At 43.0% G+C, this 20356-nt stretch overlaps 1 protein-coding gene across 1 annotated transcript in view; it reads right to left on the minus strand.

Moving 5' to 3' along the window:
• Nucleotides 1–9623: 9623 nt before the first annotated feature.
• The window catches only part of LOC115145898 (FERM domain-containing protein 6-like), an 89115-nt gene continuing 78382 nt past the window's right edge, over nucleotides 9624–20356 (minus strand). Inside the window, exons 10-14 of the mRNA XM_029687531.2 lie at nucleotides 19366–19540; nucleotides 18752–19063; nucleotides 18373–18510; nucleotides 17861–17952; nucleotides 9624–16041 (exon numbers count right to left, since the gene is read on the minus strand). Coding sequence (XP_029543391.2) covers nucleotides 15745–16041; nucleotides 17861–17952; nucleotides 18373–18510; nucleotides 18752–19063; nucleotides 19366–19540 — 1014 coding nt within the window. The 3' untranslated portion in view covers nucleotides 9624–15744. The remainder of the gene's footprint in view (nucleotides 16042–17860; nucleotides 17953–18372; nucleotides 18511–18751; nucleotides 19064–19365; nucleotides 19541–20356) is intronic.

Raw genomic sequence — 20356 nt, forward strand, 5'->3', positions numbered from 1 at the left:
TTAGTGCTGCTTTTGATACCATCGATCACCACATTCTTTTGGAGACATTGGATACCCAAATTGTTCTACACAGACAAATTCTGGCCTGGTTTAGATCTTATCTGTCGGAAAGATATAAGTTTGTCTCTGTGAATGATTTGTCCTCTCGCAAATCAACAAATCAACGGTGTTCCTCAAGGTTACGTTTTAGGACCACTATTGTTTTCACTATATATTTTACCTCTTGGGGATGTCATTGGAAAACATAATGTTAACTTTCACTGCTGTGCGGATGACACACAGCTGTACATTTCAATGAAACATGGTGAAGCCCCAAAATTGCCCTCGCTAGAAGCTTGTGTTTCAGACATAAGGAAGTCGATGGCTGCAAACTTTCTACTTTTAAACTCGGACAAAACAGAGATGCTTGTTTTAGGTCCCAAGAAACAAAGATATCTTCTGTTGAATCTGACGATTAATCTTAATTGCTGTACAGTCATCTCAAATAAAACTGTGAAGGACCTTGGCGTTACTCTGGACCCTGATCTCTCTTTTGATGAACATATCAAGACTGTTTCAAGGACATTTGTTTTTCCTACTTAACATTGAAAAACTCTGAAACTTTCTGTACAAAAATGATGCAGAAAAATTAATCCATGCTTTTGTTACTTCTGGGTTAGACTACTGCAATGCTCTACTTTCCAGCTACCCGGATAAAGCACTAAATAAACTTCAACTAGTGCTAAATACCGCTGCTAGAATCCTGTCTAGAACCAAAAGAATTGATCATATTACTCTAGTGCTAGCCTCCCTACACTGGCTTCCTGTCAAGGCAAGGGCTGATTTCAAGGTTTTACTGCTAACCTACAAAGCATTACATGGGCTTGCTCCTACCTATCTCTCTGATTTGGTCTTGCCGTATATACCTACACATACGCCATGGTCACAAGACGCAGGCCTCCTAATTGTCCCTAGAATTTCTAAGCAAACAGCTGGAGGCAGGGCTTTCTCCTATAGAGCTCCATTTTTATGGAATGGTCTGCCTACCCACGTGAGAGACGCAGACTCGGTCTCAACCTTTAAGTCTTTACTGAAGACTCATCTCTTCAGTGATTGAGTGTAGCCTGGCCCAGGAGTGTGAAGGTGAAAGGAAAGGCTCTGGAGCAATGAACCGCCCTTGCTGTCTCTGCCACTGGGATTCTCTGCCTCCAACTCTATTACAGGGGCTGAGTCACTGGCTTACTGGTGCTCTTTCATGCCGTCCCTAGGAGGGGTGTGTCACTTGAGTGGGTTGAGTCACTGATGTGATCTTCCTGTCTGGGTTGGCGCCCCCCTTGGGTTGTGCCGTGGCGGAGATCTTCGTGAGCTATACTTGGCCTTGTCTCAGGATGGTAAGTTGGTGGTTGAAGATATCCCTCTAGTGGTGTGGGGGCTGTGCTTTGGCAAAGTGGGTGGGGTTATATTCTGCCTGTTTGGCCCTGTCCGGGGGTATCATCGGATGGGGCCACAGTGTCTCCTGACCCCTCCTGTCTCAGCCTCCAGTATTTATGCTGCAGTAGTTTGTGTCGGGGGGCTAGGGTCAGTTTGTTATATCTGGAGTACTTCTCCTGTCTTATCAGGTGTCCTGTGTGAATTAAGTATGCTCTCTCTAATTCTCTCTTTCTCTCTTTCTCTCTCTCTCGGAGGACCTGAGCCCTAGGACCATGCCTCAGGACTACCTGGCATGATGACTCCTTGCTGTCCCCAGTCCACCTGGCCGTGCTGCTGCTCCAGTTTCAACTGTTCTGCCTGCGGCTATGGAATCCTGACCTGTTCACCGGACGTGCTACCTGTCCCAGACCTGCTGTTTTCAACTCTCTAGAGACAGCAGGAGTGGTAGAGATACTCTTAATGATCGGCTATGAAAAGCCAACTGACATTTACTCCTGAGGTGCTGACTTGCTACATCCTCGACAACTACGGTGATTATTATTAGTTGACCATGCTGGTCATTTATGAACATTTCAACATCTTGGCCATGTTCTGTTATAATCTCCACCCGGCACAGCCAGAAGAGGACTGGCCACCCCTAATACCTGGTTCCTCTCTAGGTTTCTTCCTAGGATTTGGCCTTTCTAGGGAGTTTTTCCTAGCCACCGTGCTTCTACACCTGCATTGCTTGCTGTTTGGCGTTTTAGGCTGGGTTTCTGTACAGCACTTTGAGATATCAGCTGATGTACGAAGAGCTATATAAATACATTTGATTTGATTTGATTTGTCACACACACACACACACACACACACACACACACACACACAGACAAGTGTGGGCTGAGCTCCTGTAATCAAAAGGCTTTCATCTTTAGACAACTGGAATATTAAATCCACAGAAGATTAAAGCAAAAAGAAATTCCAGACAGAAATTCAGAACAGAATCATCCTAACAAATACATGTGGACAAACAGAAACATGCACTAACAACCAAATACACACACAGTTTATGCAAAGGCTTTGTGTGTGTGTGTGTGTGCTCAAACCCCTAGAAGTGTTATCTTACACACGGTTATCATTTTTTAAATAAAATATGTGCCGTTCTGGCTCGGACAAGGCTCACTTACTTAGTTATTCTTCATTCCCCAGACCTTTTCTGTGAATCACCATTTCCTCAGCTCCATTCATGCTGATGTTATCCTGTGTGGACAGTTGCACATAGCACACACAGAGAGAGAAAGGGAGAGTTTTTTTTATTCAAGTGTAGGCTATTATTATTATATGTTTATAGGCTTAATTTAATTTAGCCTAGATGTGTGCATTTCTATTACATATTTGTATATCTATTATTCAAATATTGTTAAATTGTTAAACATTTTTAAAGCACTGTAGGTAATTTGAGCCGTTAATTTATATTACATCATTAAGTGGACGGTGTTGTTTTCGTTCTTATTGATGCACATGTGTAGCAGGTCACTGTTCCCTAGCCGCAGGCAGAACAGTTGAAACTGGAGCAGCAGCATGACTAGGCGAACGGGGGACAGCCCGGAGTTATCAGGCCAGGTAGTTCTGAGGCATGATCCTAGGGATCAGGTCCTCCAGGAGGGAAGGAAGAGAGGGAGAGAGAAATAGAGGGAGCATGCTTAAATTCACACAGGACACCGATAAGACAGGAGAATTACACCAGAAATAACAGACTGACCCTAGCCCCTCAGACAATTGCAGTATAGATACTGGAGATTGAGACAGTCCGACGATACCCCCAGACAGGGCCGACCAGGCAGGATATAACCCCACCCACTCTTCCAAAGCACAGCCGCCACACCACTAGAGGGATATCAACAGACCACCAACTTACTACCCTGAGACAAGGCTGAGTATAGCCAACGAAGATCTACTCCACCACACGAGCATACTACTCAATAAAAAAAACAATACACAATCGGAACCCCCTATCAAAATATAGCTAAAAATGTTTTACTCCATAATCCAACCAATCCTCCTTTATTTATATTTTTATACTTTTTTCATGGTATCCAATTGGTAGTAGTTACAGTCTTGTCTCATTGCTGCAACTCCCATACAGACTCAGGAGAGGCAAAGGTCAAGAGCCATGCATCCCCTGAAACACAACCCAACCAAGCCGCACTGCTTCTTGACACAATGCCCATCCAACCTGGAAGCCAGCCGCACCAATGTGTCAGAGGAAACACCATACACCTGGCGACCTGGTCAGCATGCATTGCACCCAGACCACCACAGGAGTCGCTAGTGCACGATGAGACAAGGATCTCCCTGCCGGTCAAACCCTCCCTAACCCGGTCAACACTGGGTCAATTGTGCGCCACCCCATGGCCTCCCGGTCGCGGCCAGCTGCAACAGAGCCTGAACCCAGAATCTCTGGTGGCACCACTAGCACTGCAATGCAGTGCCTTAGACCACTGCGCCACCCGGGAAGGCACCACATTAGCTAGGATAGGGAGAAGTCTGTCTATAATAAAGTGCTGATCTGCATTCTTAACAGCACTATCAACAAGGCAGGTCCTACAGGCCCAGTAGGCCCAGGCCCAGGCTACAGTATTGTTCAGTCGTGTGGTCAGGTGCCACAAAGAGGGACTTGCAATTGGCTCAGAACAGGGCAGCACTGCGGCCCTTGGATGTACACAGAGAGCTAACATTAATCATATGCATGTCAATCTCTCATGGCTCAAACTGGAGGAGAGATTGACTACTACATCACTACTTGTATTTGTGAGAGGTGTTGAATAAACCGAGCTGTCTGTTTGGCACACATCTCAGCTACTGGCACACAGCTCAGACACCCATGCATACCCCACAAGACATGCCACCAGAGGTCTCTTCACAGTCCCCAAGTCCAGAACAGACGATGGGAGGCGCACAATACTAAATAGAGCCCTGCCTACATGGAACTCTATTCCACATCAAGTAACTCATGCCAGCAGTAAGATTAGATTTAAAAAACAGATCAAAATACAGAGGTAGATGTGGTAGTAGAGTAGAGGCATGAAGGTACACACTTAATATGTTGTGAAATCTGTTATGAATGTATTACAATGTTTTTCAAATGTATAACTGCCTTAATTTTGCCTGAACCCCAGGAAGAGTAGCTGCCTTGGCAGCAGCTAATGGGAATCCATAATAAATCAAATACAAATCTTTTGTTATGGCAAATCTAAATAAGTTCACAATTAAAATTTTGCTTAACAAGTCACATAATAAGATGCAGGGACTCTGTGTGCAATAATAGTGTTTAACATTATTTTTTAATGACTACCTCATCTCTGTACCCCACACATATAATTATCTGTAAGGTCCCTCAGTCGAGCGGCGCATTTCAAACCACAAAGTCCAAATGAGTATGACATTGTTGCTGCCCGTAGCATTGAAGGCAAGAGAAGCCAGCGAGCATCTGGCCTCCCCTGACAAAAAAAAGTGTCAAACATTTTCCAATCAGCGTTGATCTAAACTGAGCGAGCTCTACTGTGAATGGTCGTGGTTAAGGGAAGCCAGCTTGGATTTGGTGTCACTCCTATCAAATCCCATTGAGAGCATACGTCATTGACAGAAACACTTGAATTGTTTCATCTTGTAGTGTTGTTTTCCTCCACTGGCTAGCTAGCTAAAATTAGCCCTCTCCTAAATTAGCCATGGATGGAGATAGTGATTTGGACTTGTGGTTTTCCTAATTCTTCATTATGGGCAATGATTATAATGGCGATTCTGATCCATTCATTAATTTGTACATTGTTGTGCCCCTGGCCTGAGAGGATGGAAGTTCAACATGTAGCTAGATGTAGAAGGTTATTGTTAACTAGCTAACGTTGCCCATGATTGGAAGTTAAGCTAGTGAGCAAGCATTTTAGCCAGGTAGCCTAGGACAACAAAAAAATAAGAGTGTATGACAGAGTGACAGATTGTTTCATCAAGGAGGATGGCATTGGCGTTTCTCTACAAGTAGGGAGAGTCAACATGTTTTTCTACTTGCGCGCGTGTACGCGCACACACACACACACACACACACACACACACACACACACACACACACACACACACACACACACACACACACACACACACACACACACACACACACACACACACACACACACACACACACACACACACACACAGAAATCAGAACCATAGACAGCCACATCATATTTAACTTACGTTGATTGGACTAAATAGTTTTTGGTATCTTTTAGTTGTCACCGTATTAGACTAAGTATAGGTGATTTGATAATGTTGGGATGTTAAAGTTGAAATGATGCTGGGATAGTGGAGGCAGCACCTGTTTTCTTTGCCTCATGTGGCGCAGCGGTCTAAGGCACCGCATCTCAGTGCAAGAGGCGTCACTACAGTCCCTGGTACGGATGCCAGGCTGTATCACATCCGGCCGTGATTGGGAGTCCCATAGGGTGGTGCACAATTGGCTCAGCACCGTCCGGGTTTGGCTGGAGTAGGCGGTCATTGTAAATAAGAATTTGTTCTTACTGTAACTAGTTCAATAAAGGCTAAACTAAAATATATGTATTTTTTTTTACAAAGAACTCTCTGTGGTTCTAAATCAATAGTTTAGATATAGGTCTGAAAATGTCAGAAAAATGTACTTGCATGACCATCATGTAGGTCATGCAACTGTTTGTTACTATACATGCAAAAGTCTTAGTGGACTTCGCTGGACAGAGGTTGCGATCTGGTTTTGTTATAAAACAAAGGTGTGGTTGAATTTATTCTGCCACTGTGTCTTCTTATTGTCTTGGCCTTTCGGCCTATATATCAAGGTCGCAATGCATATGAAATAACAGGTTTAGAGCAAGCAATGAGGTGTGGGGGGGGTGAATGACAAGGTCAATGTTGCCAAAGTGAAGTGATACAAATAAAATGATGAAAACAACAGCGACAACATAATCTTCATAATTGTTGTGTGTATCACTTCACTTTGGCAACATTGACCTTGTCATTCATGCCATTTAGAGAGACACACAGAAAGAGAGAGAGGAGAGAGAGATTTTTATCAAAGTGTAGGCAATTCTTTTTATATATTTATCAGACACATTTTATTTAGCCTAAATGTGTGTATTCTTATTACATATTTGCATATGCATTATTAAAATATTGCTCTTCCGGCAGCAGAAAAGACAGGAGTACTAGGGGAGTACTAGGGGAGTAATAGGGGAGACCAGAGAGTATTTTTGGTAGCTAGCAGGGTTGGAGTTGATTCCATTTTGATTCAGTCAATAAACTTAATATTTTCCTCAATGCTTTTCAGTGACAGAAACTGGAATCAGAATCAGAATCAACTTAATTGAAATGGACCTGACCCCAAACCGGGCGAGGTGGTGTGTAATTCACTCAGTAGTGGAGGGATGGTTTAAAGCCAGCGTGCATCCTATGCCTATTCTATATGTAGTGCACTGCTTTTAAAAAAAAGCCAAAAGTAGTACACTACAGAGAGAAATAGGGTGTCATAAGGGACACAACCCCAGGGAGAAACATCAAAATTTTAGGCCACAACCTCCACGGAATACAACAAGATAAAGAATGAGATTTGTAATCTGATTATCATGTTTTATTATCGGCTCATGGGATCATCTCTGAACCCTGTTTCGGTGTCACTGAGGATGTTTTAGTTAATGAGCTAGTTTAATAAGCACTGGATTACTAATCCCTCGGATAGAGGACTCTCTCTCAGATATGGCTACTACAATTATACATTGGTATAGTGAGGGTAGGCTAGTGTTTGTGACAGAGGAGGGAGAGGGGAGAAGCTGAGCAGAAACGGTTTTTCCTTCCCAGATATACTACAGGCTTCTGTTTTATTTTCATAATTATTAGGATACTACAATTATAAATTGGTATGGGGTGGTAGGCTAGTGTTTATGGCAGAGGAGTGAGAGGGGAGACAAGCAGCAGAAACAGACATTCCTGAAACATAAAAAACTCAAATAAGAAGAAGCTTTGACAGAAAAAAAAGCTATCCGAATTCTAAGAGATAATAAGAGGATGTGTGATTGAATGGGTCTCCCGATGAAGAGTGTGAGTGTGTGGGCAACAGGCCATGGGGTGGGGTTGGTTTGGTTGGCATCAGGGCGGGGGTAAAGAGGGTTGGGGGATTTCAAATCTGCTTCGTGACCATCTGGCCCCAGCAGCAGCTGTTGTCCAGGGCAGGGGAGAACGGTCCTGCCCTGATGCCCCATGGGATTAATGAGAGGTCAGTCAGCATGGTTGGACTGGAGACACTACTGTCACCTAAACACACAGACACGCACACGCACACACACACACACACACACACACACACACACACACACACACACACACACACACACACACACACACACACACACACACACACACACACACACACACACACACACACACACACGTCTCTAATGATCTGCCAGCAGCATTTGTGCATAATTTCGGAATCATCCTGCTTCGCGTAATAATATAAAAATAATATGCATGTTTAGTAAGAATTACATATTATTTGGTGAGACAAAAGACTGAGAAATTAAGAGAGCGAGAAAGTAATCGAGACATGGGGAGAGAGTGAAAGAGAGAGAGAAAAGGAAAGAGGCTGATAAAAATTGATTTCCCCGTCTGTGTTGCCGTGGCGACAGTGGTGGATGGTGGATGACTGATTTCCTGTACAGCTGTGTAGCTGGGGGGAAAAGGGGGGAGCGAAGGATGAGGAGGGGTGAAGAGAGAGAGAGGGACACTATTGACGTCATAGGCAGGGGGAGGAGTTTAGATGTCCATGTTTCCTGTAGATTTGAAACCACATCTGATCTCTCTACTCCTCTGTGTTTTTACATGAAAAGATTGGCTTCTTGAATTGACAGTTATTACAATTCACGACAGAATTTGTAGGGTACAATAGTAAATATACAAACGATTGGGAGATGAGGTTGAAGATGATGTTGAATGGAAGGTTATGATGTTCCAACCATCATACTGAGAGAGGTAGAGAGAGAGGGAGAGAGAGAGAGGAGGGGTGTCCCTATTGTGTACAATGTTATTAATGTTCTCTTTAACCTATCCACCCACACACAGCATCTCTCTCCATGAGAAACACTCATCCAAAGCACAACACAACTCTCCATCCCACTCAAGTACTGTAGTGTAGAGCAAAACTCAACAATTGGGAACACTTACTCATATACTCTTACGCACAAAGCGTACTATACACAGTTCCCTCATATACACATGCTTATAGCTTTAAGAAACCACTGTAACTTTTTGTCACACTCAAGTAAATAGTATACTGTACAGAAAAGCCAATCACTCTCGTACACTCACATATGTATACACTATTCCCTCTTGGGCTATACTAAAGTCATATAAGTAACAACTATGACTTATATCCTTGGAGCCAGAGCACATAGGGAGGGGCTAGAGAGAGACAGGCATGTTGCATCTATGTGCAATGTATGTGTGTGTGTGTGTGTGTGTGTGTGATGATGATGATGTTGCCTTATGATTCCTCATCTCTATTCGACCCTTCTGCAGACCGCACGGCTCTGGCTTGGTGTTGTAGGAACACAGCCAACATTGTCACCTGGTGGCTAACTAGGGTATGACGAGGTAGAAAAACTGCTGAGGTAAGATGTTCTCCGTGGGCAGCAGAGGGCAGCATGTCTTCATGGATACAGCATCTTGGCTCTCCCCAGTGTCCTCAGAATGTCGATCAGAGGACTCAGTTTGAATCCTTTAAAATTCATGATTCAAGTAATTAATGATCTAACATTATTTGGACAGGTGACTGACTCTACTACAGAGCTTTGCTTTGATAAACTAACTGTTAGATCCGTGAATACTTCACGGAAGGGTTAAAGTATTCACTCGTCTAACAGTTGGTTTACATTTGAGTCATTTGGCAGACACTCTTATCCAGAGCAACTTACAGTCATTGTACTCAACCAAGTTAATTAAGTAGGGGAAAACAACCGGAAATCACAGTCACTGTAAGTAGATCCATCTTCGAAATAGCCGCTATCGGAATTGGTTTCAGGAAGAAAATAAGTACAATGTTTTAAAGTATTCGAACAGGGCCAGTGTGTTTGACTGTCTGATGTTTTTATTGCTCTGTCTGTTATATAATAATGGCTTCCACAAGATTGACCAAACATCAGAGAGGACAGGACAGCTCGATTTTGGCAAATAAATGTACCTTTTTATTGAATATTGTTATGGGTATTATTACCAAGGCGGCACGCCCCAGACTTCATATTAACAAAACATTTTCACTACTACAGGGTTTGACCCAAAAAAATGTTTTTCCTGAAGGGAGATCCTTTCACAGAAAGGACTATGGATACTTAGTGCAGACATACAGACACTTACTCGGTGTCAGTATGGCCGTGTATATACAGTGCATATCATAAGCATTCACCCCCACCACACCCTTGGATTTTTTTTCACATTTTGTTGAGTTAACAAAGTGGGATTGAACTGGATATAATTGTGATTTGTTGGTACATTTTTATCACTACCCCACACACACAATTATGTGTAAGGTCTCTCAGTCGAGTAGTGTATTTCAAGCACAGATTCAAACACAAAGACAAGAGGGCTTTTCCAATGACTCACAAAGAATGACACAGATTGGTAGATGAGTAAAAGGTAGACACAGAATATCCCTTTGAGCATGGTAAAGTTATTAATTAAGCTTTAGATGGTGAACCAATACACCCAAGACACAGGTGTCCTTCCTAACGGAGTTGCCAGCAGAGGAAGGAAACAGCTCAGGGATTTCACCATGAGGCCATTTAAAAAAAAGTAACAACGTTTAAAGGCTGCGATGGGAGAAAACTGAAGCTAGATCAACAACATTGCAGTAACTCCACAATACTACCCTAAATGACAGAGTGAAAAGGCTCCAAACAATTCATACTGCAACAAATGTGCCAAAGGACTTTTTGTCCTGAATAAGTTTTATATTTGGGACAAATTCAACGCAACACATCGCCAAGTACTATGCTCCATATTTTCAAGCATGGTGGTGGCTGCATCATGTTATGGGTATTCTTGTCATTGGCAAGGATTAGGGAGTTTTCCAGGATAAAAATAAACAGAATGGAGTTAGCCACAGGCAAAATCCTAGAGAGGAACCTGGTTCAGTCTTCTTTCCACCAGACACTGAGAGACAAATTAATCTTTCAGCAGGAAAATAACCTAAAACACAAGGCCAAATCTACACTGCAGTTACTTACCAAGATTTTCCTGAGTGGCCTAGTTAGTTTTGACTTAAACCTGCTTGAAAAGCTAATGGCAAGACTTGAAAATGGCTGTCTAGCAATGATCAACAACCAACTTGACAGAGCTTGAAGAAGTTTGAAAGAATAATGTGAAAATATTGCACAATCCAGGTGTGCAAAGGTCTAAGAGACTTACCCAAAAAGTCTCACAGCTGCAATCGCTGCCAAAGGTGTTTCTAACATGTATTGACTCAGGGAAGTTACATATTTATCTAATCAAGACACACTGTCCATGACATAGTTGAAAACTATGATCCCTTATTGATGTTGCCTGGTAAACCCACCTCAATCAGTGTAGATGAAGGGGAGTAGACAGGTTAAAGAACGATCTGAGACAATTGAGTCATGGATTGTGAACGTGTGCAATTCAGAGAGTGAATGGGCAAGACAAAAGAGCCTTTGAATGGGGTATGGTAGTAGGTGCCAGGCGCACTGGTTTGAGTGTGTCATCATGAACTGCAACGCTGACGAGTTTTTCACACAACAGTTTCCCATGTGTCCACCACCCACCACACTCAAGAATGGTCCACCACCCAAAGGACATCCAGCCAACTTGACAGCACTATGGAAAGCATTGGAGTCAACATGGGCCAACATCCCTGTGGAACGCTTTTGACACCTTGTAGAGTCCATGCCCAACAAATTGAGGCTGTTCTGAAGGGGAAAAAACAGGGTGAAACTCAATATTAGGAAGGTGCTCTGTTTTGTACACTCAGCGTATATGTGTGTCCTATTTTCCGTTAATTCAAATGTACATGAGTATTTTGTGTAGATCATTGACAACAATCAATTTTGAAGAAATCCATGGGGGCTGAATACTTATGATATGCACTGTAGCCTAAGTCACCAGAGTAGAGAGTTTATCCGAATGCAAAAGTTTTCAGGTTGTGGTTCTGTTTTTATGGCTATGTACCTAGACACACTCTGGGTTAATATATCACCAATAATCTACCAGAAAACGATTCATTTCAACATGTGAACAACCTTCTTTCTGTTTCTCAGATACCCAATATTAATGAGTAGAAATAATAAGTAACATCTTGTTGGAAATAAACTGTTACAGCATTAATTTTTGCTTTGAAATCACACAATGATATCAAATTCGTAAGTGTATTAATTATTACACATTTCTTTCCAACAATTGTTTCTTGCTGCCTTGGCCTGATCTGTGTTTCTAGGCCAAGATGCTTTGCTCTGTGATTCTAGGCCAAGATGCCATGCTCAGTATTCTAGGCCAACGTGTCCAGCTGATGAGACCAGCTGTGAAGAGAAGTGAGTGAAAATGTCAGGTCTCTCCACTGTACCACAGCAGAGCTGCTTCTGAAACATTCTAAAGGTTCTAGAAGTTTTTTTTAGAGGGCGCTAGAATGTTCTAGAATAAAGATCTCTGGAGCAGCAATGGAAAAGCTCAGCTAGAATGTTGATCCACACTAACAAATTATTGCTTAACTGAGGCACACAGTAGTTTTGAATTCCAAGTACATAATGAAGTAGTAATTTGTTTTGTTCATTACTCTAGCGATATTAAACCATGTGAATGAGGTTTGGAATTCAACTGTACATGCCTACTGTACTATCACTACACATAAAATGAGGAGGTCACTGAAACGGTCTTCTCAATAAGGTTTACTGACTGGGGTAGAAATGCAAAAGTACTGAATGTAAAACAAATTTGGAAGACAAACGCTAGATTCAATTTACATTGAGTAGGTACGGTTCGGAGATTTAATAGTAAGAAATCTCTATGACGATAGCGAATAAAAGAGGCAAGAGAGGGCAGTCTTGTCTGTTTCCACACCTTAACGGAAAGTAATGTATAAGAAATCTAACTTTATATTTGTGAAGAGTTGGGTTTCACACCTTGCCTCTTGGCCAATTAAACGGATTGTTATCAATGTTCTTCAGCTACTGTACGTTGAAATCCCGACTACACCTGGGTAAAAAGTGGCCCAATATTGAAAATAAGTGAATTTGGTGTCACAGGGTTGTAAACACTGTCACATACACTCCTCGGACAGTTCATTAGGTACATCACAGCGTCTAGGGTTTACATCCAGTCAGCGGAGGTCCTGTGGGCGAAAACAGCTCGGTGACGACGGAGGTCAAAGGAGAATGGCAAGAATTGTGCAAGCTAACAGGCGGGCCACAGTACAACAACAGTGGTGTGCAGACCGGCACATCGGAATGCACAACTCGTCGATCCTTGTCACGGATGAGTTGGAACGGGCTGTTTGCAGCATAAATGTACCACCATCCGATCTGCAGCAACAGCCGTGATGCCATTGCGAGGACCAACATCCCTGTGGAATGTTTCCGACACCCAAAGTATTTGGGCTCTTCTGGAGGCAAAGGGGGGTCTGACCCGGTATTAGATGGGTGTACCTAATAAACTCTCCTGTGAGTGTACTTTGCTTATAATACTGACACACACCAACTACACACAAAGAATACCTTTTCAACATATACAACGAATCTCACTGTTCTAAAACACTCCATACTAAAAATATTACACTTTCTACTTCCAATCAGCTAAAATTATAAAATGAAAGAAACAAATGTAACAAGTTCCAATTTAAAATAATTATCGAGACAAAACAAACAAAAGACAGTTTTAAGGACTAACAAAGACAGCCGAGTGAAAAAAATTATAAACTACCAACATATAGAAAGAACAAAGTGAAAATGTCAGTTTCATAGCTGGCCTAAAGCCAACCCAGCTCCATTGTGTGTGTGTGTGTGTGTGTGTGTGTGTGTGTGTGTGTGTGTGTGTGTGTGTGTGTGTGTGTGTGTGTGTGTAGATTACATCTAAGCTTTCCTCAGCTCTGTACACAGACAGACAGGTGAGGGCATGTAGAAACTCATCCTGCCCCAAGCATCAGACCTGGCACAGCCAATGATGTAGTCGGGAAGTCTTGAACCAGCCCATGACGTCATCTGGGCTACATTTCACATGACAGGAACCTAACTACCACAGATTTAAATAAGTGACACGTTTAACATAAAGCTAGGCTAGGGATGGTAGATGACATTAGGGTAATCCCCTTCATTGATTATTGGTTAATCTGCTAAAACTGTTTGAATAACGATGTTTAAACTCTGAAGTCAATGATTAAAGGTCCAATGCAGCCATTTTTATATCAATATCAAATCATTTCTGGGTAACAGTTAAGTAGTTTACTGTTTTCAGTTAAAATGGTGAAAAATAAACAAAAATAGCTTCTTAGCAAAGAACAATAATTTTGCTAGGACTGTCTGTGAGTGTTCTGAGTGGGGAGGGGACAACTAACTGTTATTGGCAGAGGTTTGGTACTCTTTCTTATTGGTCTGTTAACTAATTTACCGCCTGGTGATGTCACCAGGCAGGCTAAAACTCCATCACACCAAAACAGGCTAAAATATCAGGCATTCATTTCAAACAGCTTACACTAAAAGGGCATTTTTCACAGTATTTCATCTGTATATCATCATGTGTGGCAATGTATAGAAAAACACAGAAAAATCATGTTTTTTTGACTGCACTGGGCCTTTAAATACCAATGTACTGCTGACCAAGAATAAAGTTACAGATGAAGAGCTTAAAATTGACCTTATGACTTAAAACTGATCTCTGTGACTCATGTGGGAGTGTTGCGTTGCTTAGTGAGAAGCTGTGATTGATTGTCAAGGCATGGTTGTGGTTCAGGGCCTGCATAGGTGATGAAGGCACGTTGGGTGTGTTCATAATATCAGTCTAGTCGCTACACTAGGACACAACTCTATAGGGGAACTGTTGACACATTGCACTTCCTTGTAAAGAGAGGAGCGGAGGCGCGTCACTTCTAATCTCTTGTGACAGACTAGCGCACGCTGGATTTGGTTCTGGGCTCCCAGATTATGTCACATCATACATACTTCATACTAGAGACAGAGGGATGGAAGGGAGACACGTGAGAACAAGGACATCATTAGCGTTCCTTGTTCTAAAATACTCTGAGACCAATCCAAATTCCCTCCTCTAGATCAACCTCTAGATTCTGAAACGATACAGAACCTGCGCATGGTGATGTCATATCCTGTCATGGATTCAGGAGGCTGTATCATTTCATTGTTTGGTTGGTTGCACACTAAAATAATAATCATGTGGACATGAGGGCTTGGAGCCAAGTGGCTTTTCTTTTCGTGCTTAGTGTAACTTGTCTTTGGTTCATAGCACATCTAGCTTGACTATCAATGAGAGTTCCCTTCTTTCTGTAGGGAAAGGAGAGTGGGATCTACTCTCCATGGCAGAATATTTTGATATCTTCACTGTGTGTGTGTTTGTTTGTTTTGCACTGCATTAGTAAAGTCGAAGTAGGCACACGCAAGTGTGTTAACATCAGAACGTTTGTTTTTGTTTTCTGTGCGAATGAAGTATTTATATTCGCAAGCACAAGAATCAGATCCAGAAAACATCTGGAGCGAGTACATGCTTTGGAAACGCAGACAGTCAGAGGTTGTTTGAATAAAAAAGTGATGGTGAGATATTTCGACATTCCCTTACTTTTCCTTTTACACTCCATTCCCAACCAGCATCGGTCCAATTAAAAGGCGCAGATGGGTTTTCTTGAAACCCAGCAAAGGTTGATCCTTTTTTATTTATTGCCATTTTGGCAAAAGAAATACCTCAAAGGGCTTTCACTGTCAGTTATTTGTCTCTGTAGTGTGTTATGTATGTCGTCTCAGGTGGTTACATGGTTATGTTGACTGGTGATGTCAGTCTGGTGGATTTTACAGTCCATCTGACTCTTCCCAAGTCTGGTGCTGACAGGTTATGGCTGACAGGTTATGGCTGACAGGTTATGGCTGACAGGTTAGGGCAATAGAAAGACAACCAAGTATCACCTCTCCAAACCCCCAACCCTCTTCTCTTGTCCCATTCAGTTTCCTGAGTCACCTCCAAATCTGAGATGTGGAGGCAGGGGAGCAGGGGTCTTGAGGTCACCCTTTCTGCCTCATCCATTCCTCCTCATCCCTGTCTCCCCCTGTTTGGCCATCACACCACGAACTCTGGGACCTCTTCGCTGGTCAGGTCCAGGGAAAAGTACTTGCTGGTCCTCTTGATGGGGAAGCAGTCAAGCTGGTCACCGCGGATACCAGCGCACTGCTCGGCCAGGTTGCCCTGGTAACCGCTGCTGTCGCTCAGCTCCTGGGCGCAGCCGAAGGTGTAGCTGTGGGCGGTGTCCTGGCATAGCTCCGCCCAATGGAGACAGCCCTTCTGGTAGAGACGCACGTCATCAAGGGATTGGCTGTGGCGGTCAGTTGACGTCTGAGGCTTCCTGCACATGGAGGTCTGGGGAATGGAACAGAAGCAGAACAATCAGTAAAAGTATTGACTTAAATTACGTAAAAACTGCTGTTCTGTTCTGCTGTACCTTTTCCTTTATTCTTACTAGCAAAGATTCTGCAGAGAGCAGGTACAGTTAAAGTCAGAAGTTTACATACACCTTAGCCAAATACATTTAAACTCAAGTTTTCCACAATTCCTGACATTTAATCGGAGTCAAAATTCACTGTCTTACGTCAGTTAGGATCACCACTTTATTTGAACAATGTGAAATGTCAGAATAATAGTAGAGAAAATTATTTATTTCAGCTTTCATTTCTTTCATCACATTCCCAGTGGGTCAGAAGTTTACATACATTGGATTAGTATTTGGTAGCATTGCCATTAAATTGTTGAACTTGGGTCAAACATTTCGGGTAGCCTTCCACAAGCTTCCCACAATAAGTTGGTTGAATTTTGGCCAATTCCTCCTGACAGAGCTGGTGCAACTGAGTCAGGTTTGGAGGCCTCCTTGCTCGCACACGCTTTTTCAGTTCTGCCCACTAATTTGCTATAGGATTGAGGTCAGGGCTTTGTGATGGCCACTCCAATACCTTGACCTTGTTGTCCTTAAGCCATTTTGCCACAACTTTGGAAGTATGCTTGGTGTCATTGTCCATTTGGAAGACCCATTTGCGACCAATCTTTAACTTCCTGACTGATGTCTTGAGATGTTGCTTCAATATATCCACATAATCTATTTTGCGAAGTGCACCAGTCCCTCCTGTAGCAAAGCTCCCCCACAACATGATGCTGCCACCCCCGTGCTTGACGTTTGGGATGGTGTTCTTCGGCTTGCAAGCCTCCCCCTTTTTCCTCCAAACATAATGGTCATTATGGCCAAACAGTTCTATTTTTGTTTCATCAGACCAGAGGACATTCCTCCCAAAAGTATGATCTTTGTCCCCATGTGCAGTTGCAAACCGTAGTCTGGCTTTTTTATGGGGGTTTTGGAGCAGTGGCTTCTTCCTTGCAGAGCAGACTTTCAGGTTATGTCAATATAGGACTCGTTTTTACTGTGGATATAGATACTTTTGTACCTGTTTCGTCCAGCATCTTCACAAGCTGTTGTTCTGGGATTGATTTGCACTTTCCTACACCAAAGTACATTGATCTCTAGGAGACAGAACGCGTCTCCTTCCTGAGCGGTATGACAGCTGCGTGGTCTCAAGGATGAACCAGACTTGTGGAGGTCTACAATTTCTTTTCTGAGGTCTTGGCTGATTTCTTTTGATTTTCCCATGATGTCAAGCAAAGAGGCACTGAGTTTGAAGGTAGACCTTGGAATACATCTACAGGTACACCTCCAATTGACTCAAATTATGTCAATTAGCCTATCAGAAGCTTCTAAAGCCATGACATAATTTTCTGGAATTTTCCAAGCTGTTTAAAGGCACAGTCAGTTTAGTGTATGTAAACTTCTGACCCACTAGGATTGTGATACAGTGAATTATAAGTGAAATAATCTGTCTGTAAACAATTGTTGGGAAAATGACTTGTGTCATTCACAAAGTAGATGTCCTAACCGACTTGCCAAAACTATAGTTTGTTAACAAGAAATTTGTGGAGTGGTTGAAAAACTAGTTTTAATGACTCCAACCTAAGTGTATGTAAACTTCTGACTTCAACTGTATGTTTTATGAAGGTTTTACTTGATGAATCAATGATCATGATTGTTTTATCTACTTTAGTTGAATGCACTCATTGTAAGTCGTTCTGGATAAGAGTATCTGCTAAATAACTCAAACATAAGTGCCAAACAGGAAATGCCATCACTGTCACTGACCTGAGGGAGAGACACAATGCTCTGGCCTCTCATCTTGACCACGGTCTCAGAGGAACTGGAGGTGGATGAGCCGACGTCCTTCACTATGAGCCCTACGGTACAGACAGAGAGGATGACATTTATTACTACTACTTCTTACTACTACTACTACTACTACTTCTTACTACTACTACTACTACTTCTTACTACTACTACTACTATTTACCACTACTACTACTTCTTACTACTACTTACTACTACTACTTCTTACTGCTACTACTACTACTTACCACTACTACTACTTCTTACTACTACTTCTTACTACTACCACTACTACTACTTACCACTACTACTACTTCTTACTACTACTTCTTACTACTACTACTACTTACCACTACTACTACTACTACTTCTTACTACCACTACTACTTCTTACTACCAGCCAAATTAAAATTCAACCAGTCTCAACGCACTGAGATAGGAGGCTATCCTAAGACAGGCGGAATGAATACAGTGAGGAAGTGACTGTATACCTGAGTATCCAGTGGTCTGGTCAGGGGTCATGGTCAGCATGTCCTCAGTGATGTGGATGCACAGGTCCTGGTTCAACTCTAGGGCCAGCTCATGGAGCTCCTCATAGTCTTTAGGGTCGTCCACTAACATCTCAATCTCTGGAGAGACAGACAGACAGACACTACTATTATTCTCTGGAGGGACAGACACCTAGAGGGTCAGTGATGACCACTAGTTGAGCAGGCGAGCAGGCATGACCAACAGAAGAACAATGCCATGCCACATTGAACAAGAGCAGAATATACTTTTCTAAGAGGGGGAGGTAGATTCAGTCTTGCTATCAGTGTGTGTCTGCATGTGTGTGTGTTCCATGTGTAATTGTGAAATAGTTTGCCTTACCATCATCGTCCAACATGCGCTCCTTTCCCCCACTCTCCACCCCTGAGGTGTGTGAGCTCCCATGGCTAATCGTTGAGGAGCTGCAAGTCCTTAGGGCTCGGTGTGGGGTCCCTCCGGGGGCCCGGAAACTGTCTGTCTCGATGCCCGAGGTGTGTGAGCTACCGTGGCTGGCGGTAGAGTGGCGAGACAGGTGTTTGAGGTGAGACACAGTGCTGCCGGCACTGCTACCGCTGGCCCGGGAACGCTTGTCCAGCCCGTCCATATCCAGCTCCAACGCATCGCTGATGTACGACTCACGGTACTGCTTCTTCTCTGGAGAGGAGGGATAGACACACACAGAGGGTTAGATACAGCAGTACCAAAGCTGTTGCTGGTCAGAGAGGCCCACACATAACACATACACCATTACAATCGGCAAAGTTGAGGTAAGCTGAAAAACACAGAGAAGCAGAGAGACAGGATATAAGAGCCAGTCTGATCTAGTATGGAAGCATGGCCATGTAGGTAGCCAGAATGCTCCAGTATGAAGGATGGCCAGGTAGGTAGGTACTAGGTACAGGTTATGCCCAGGTATGACGAGGCAGGTGAGTACCAGGTGTGTCCAGGTAGTTTACCTTCGTTTTCCTCCAGCCTGCGGACCTGTTTGAGGACAGGCTGCAGGTTCATGTAGAGGCGATGGCTGTTACTGAGCAGCTGCAGGAGGTGGCGGGAACGCAGGGGACAACCGGTGTAGTAGATCAGCTTACGGGCCGACGGAAGACCATCAGGCAGGATCTCAAACTTCTTCCCCTGAAACACAGACAGACAGACAGACAGACAGACAGACAGACAGACAGACAGACAGACAGACAGACAGACAGACATTATAGGATATCTTCATGCTATATGTCATCCAGATGACGTTCATCCAGATGTTTTAACAGATTGATTGCTTTATTTATTGAAATCATTGATTGATTGATGTTTAACTTTATGATTATAGAATATTTTTGAGCCTGAGAAACAACCCTGTCTGATTCCAGTGTGAGTGTTGCATCTTTGTTAATTTTCATAGTCTTTGTTCATTTGCAGAGGGGATGCATGAGAAGATTCAGACACTTTGCTAGAGTCCAGGATTGAGGACACAAACAAAACTGCATTATGATCCTCAATTATTGATGTCACCTATTAAATCTTCTTTAATCAATGTAGATGAAGGGGAGAAGGCAGGTTAAATAAGTATTGTTTACTTATGAGACAATTGAGACATGGATTGTGTATGTGTGCCTTTCAGAGAGTGAATGGGCAAGACAAGTGCCTTTGAACAAGGTATGGTAGTAGGTGCCAGGCGCACCGCTTTGAGTGTGTCAAGAACTGCCACGCTGCTGGGTTTCTCATGCTCAACAGTTTCCCGTGTGTATCAACAATGGTCCATCACCCAAAGGACATCCAGCCAACAGCAGGCCAGTGGTCGAAAACGGGTCATTGATGAAAGAGGATAAAGGAGGCTGACACAATTTGTGCAGCGCAACAGACGGGCTACAGTTAGTCAACTGACAGTCCAGTACAACATTGGTGCCCAAAGACCAATAAAATAATGCACAACTCGTCCTACCTTGACACGAA

This window comes from Oncorhynchus nerka, linkage group LG18, assembly GCF_034236695.1.
Source record: "Oncorhynchus nerka isolate Pitt River linkage group LG18, Oner_Uvic_2.0, whole genome shotgun sequence".
In the NCBI taxonomy this organism is placed as follows: Eukaryota; Metazoa; Chordata; class Actinopteri; order Salmoniformes; family Salmonidae; genus Oncorhynchus; species Oncorhynchus nerka.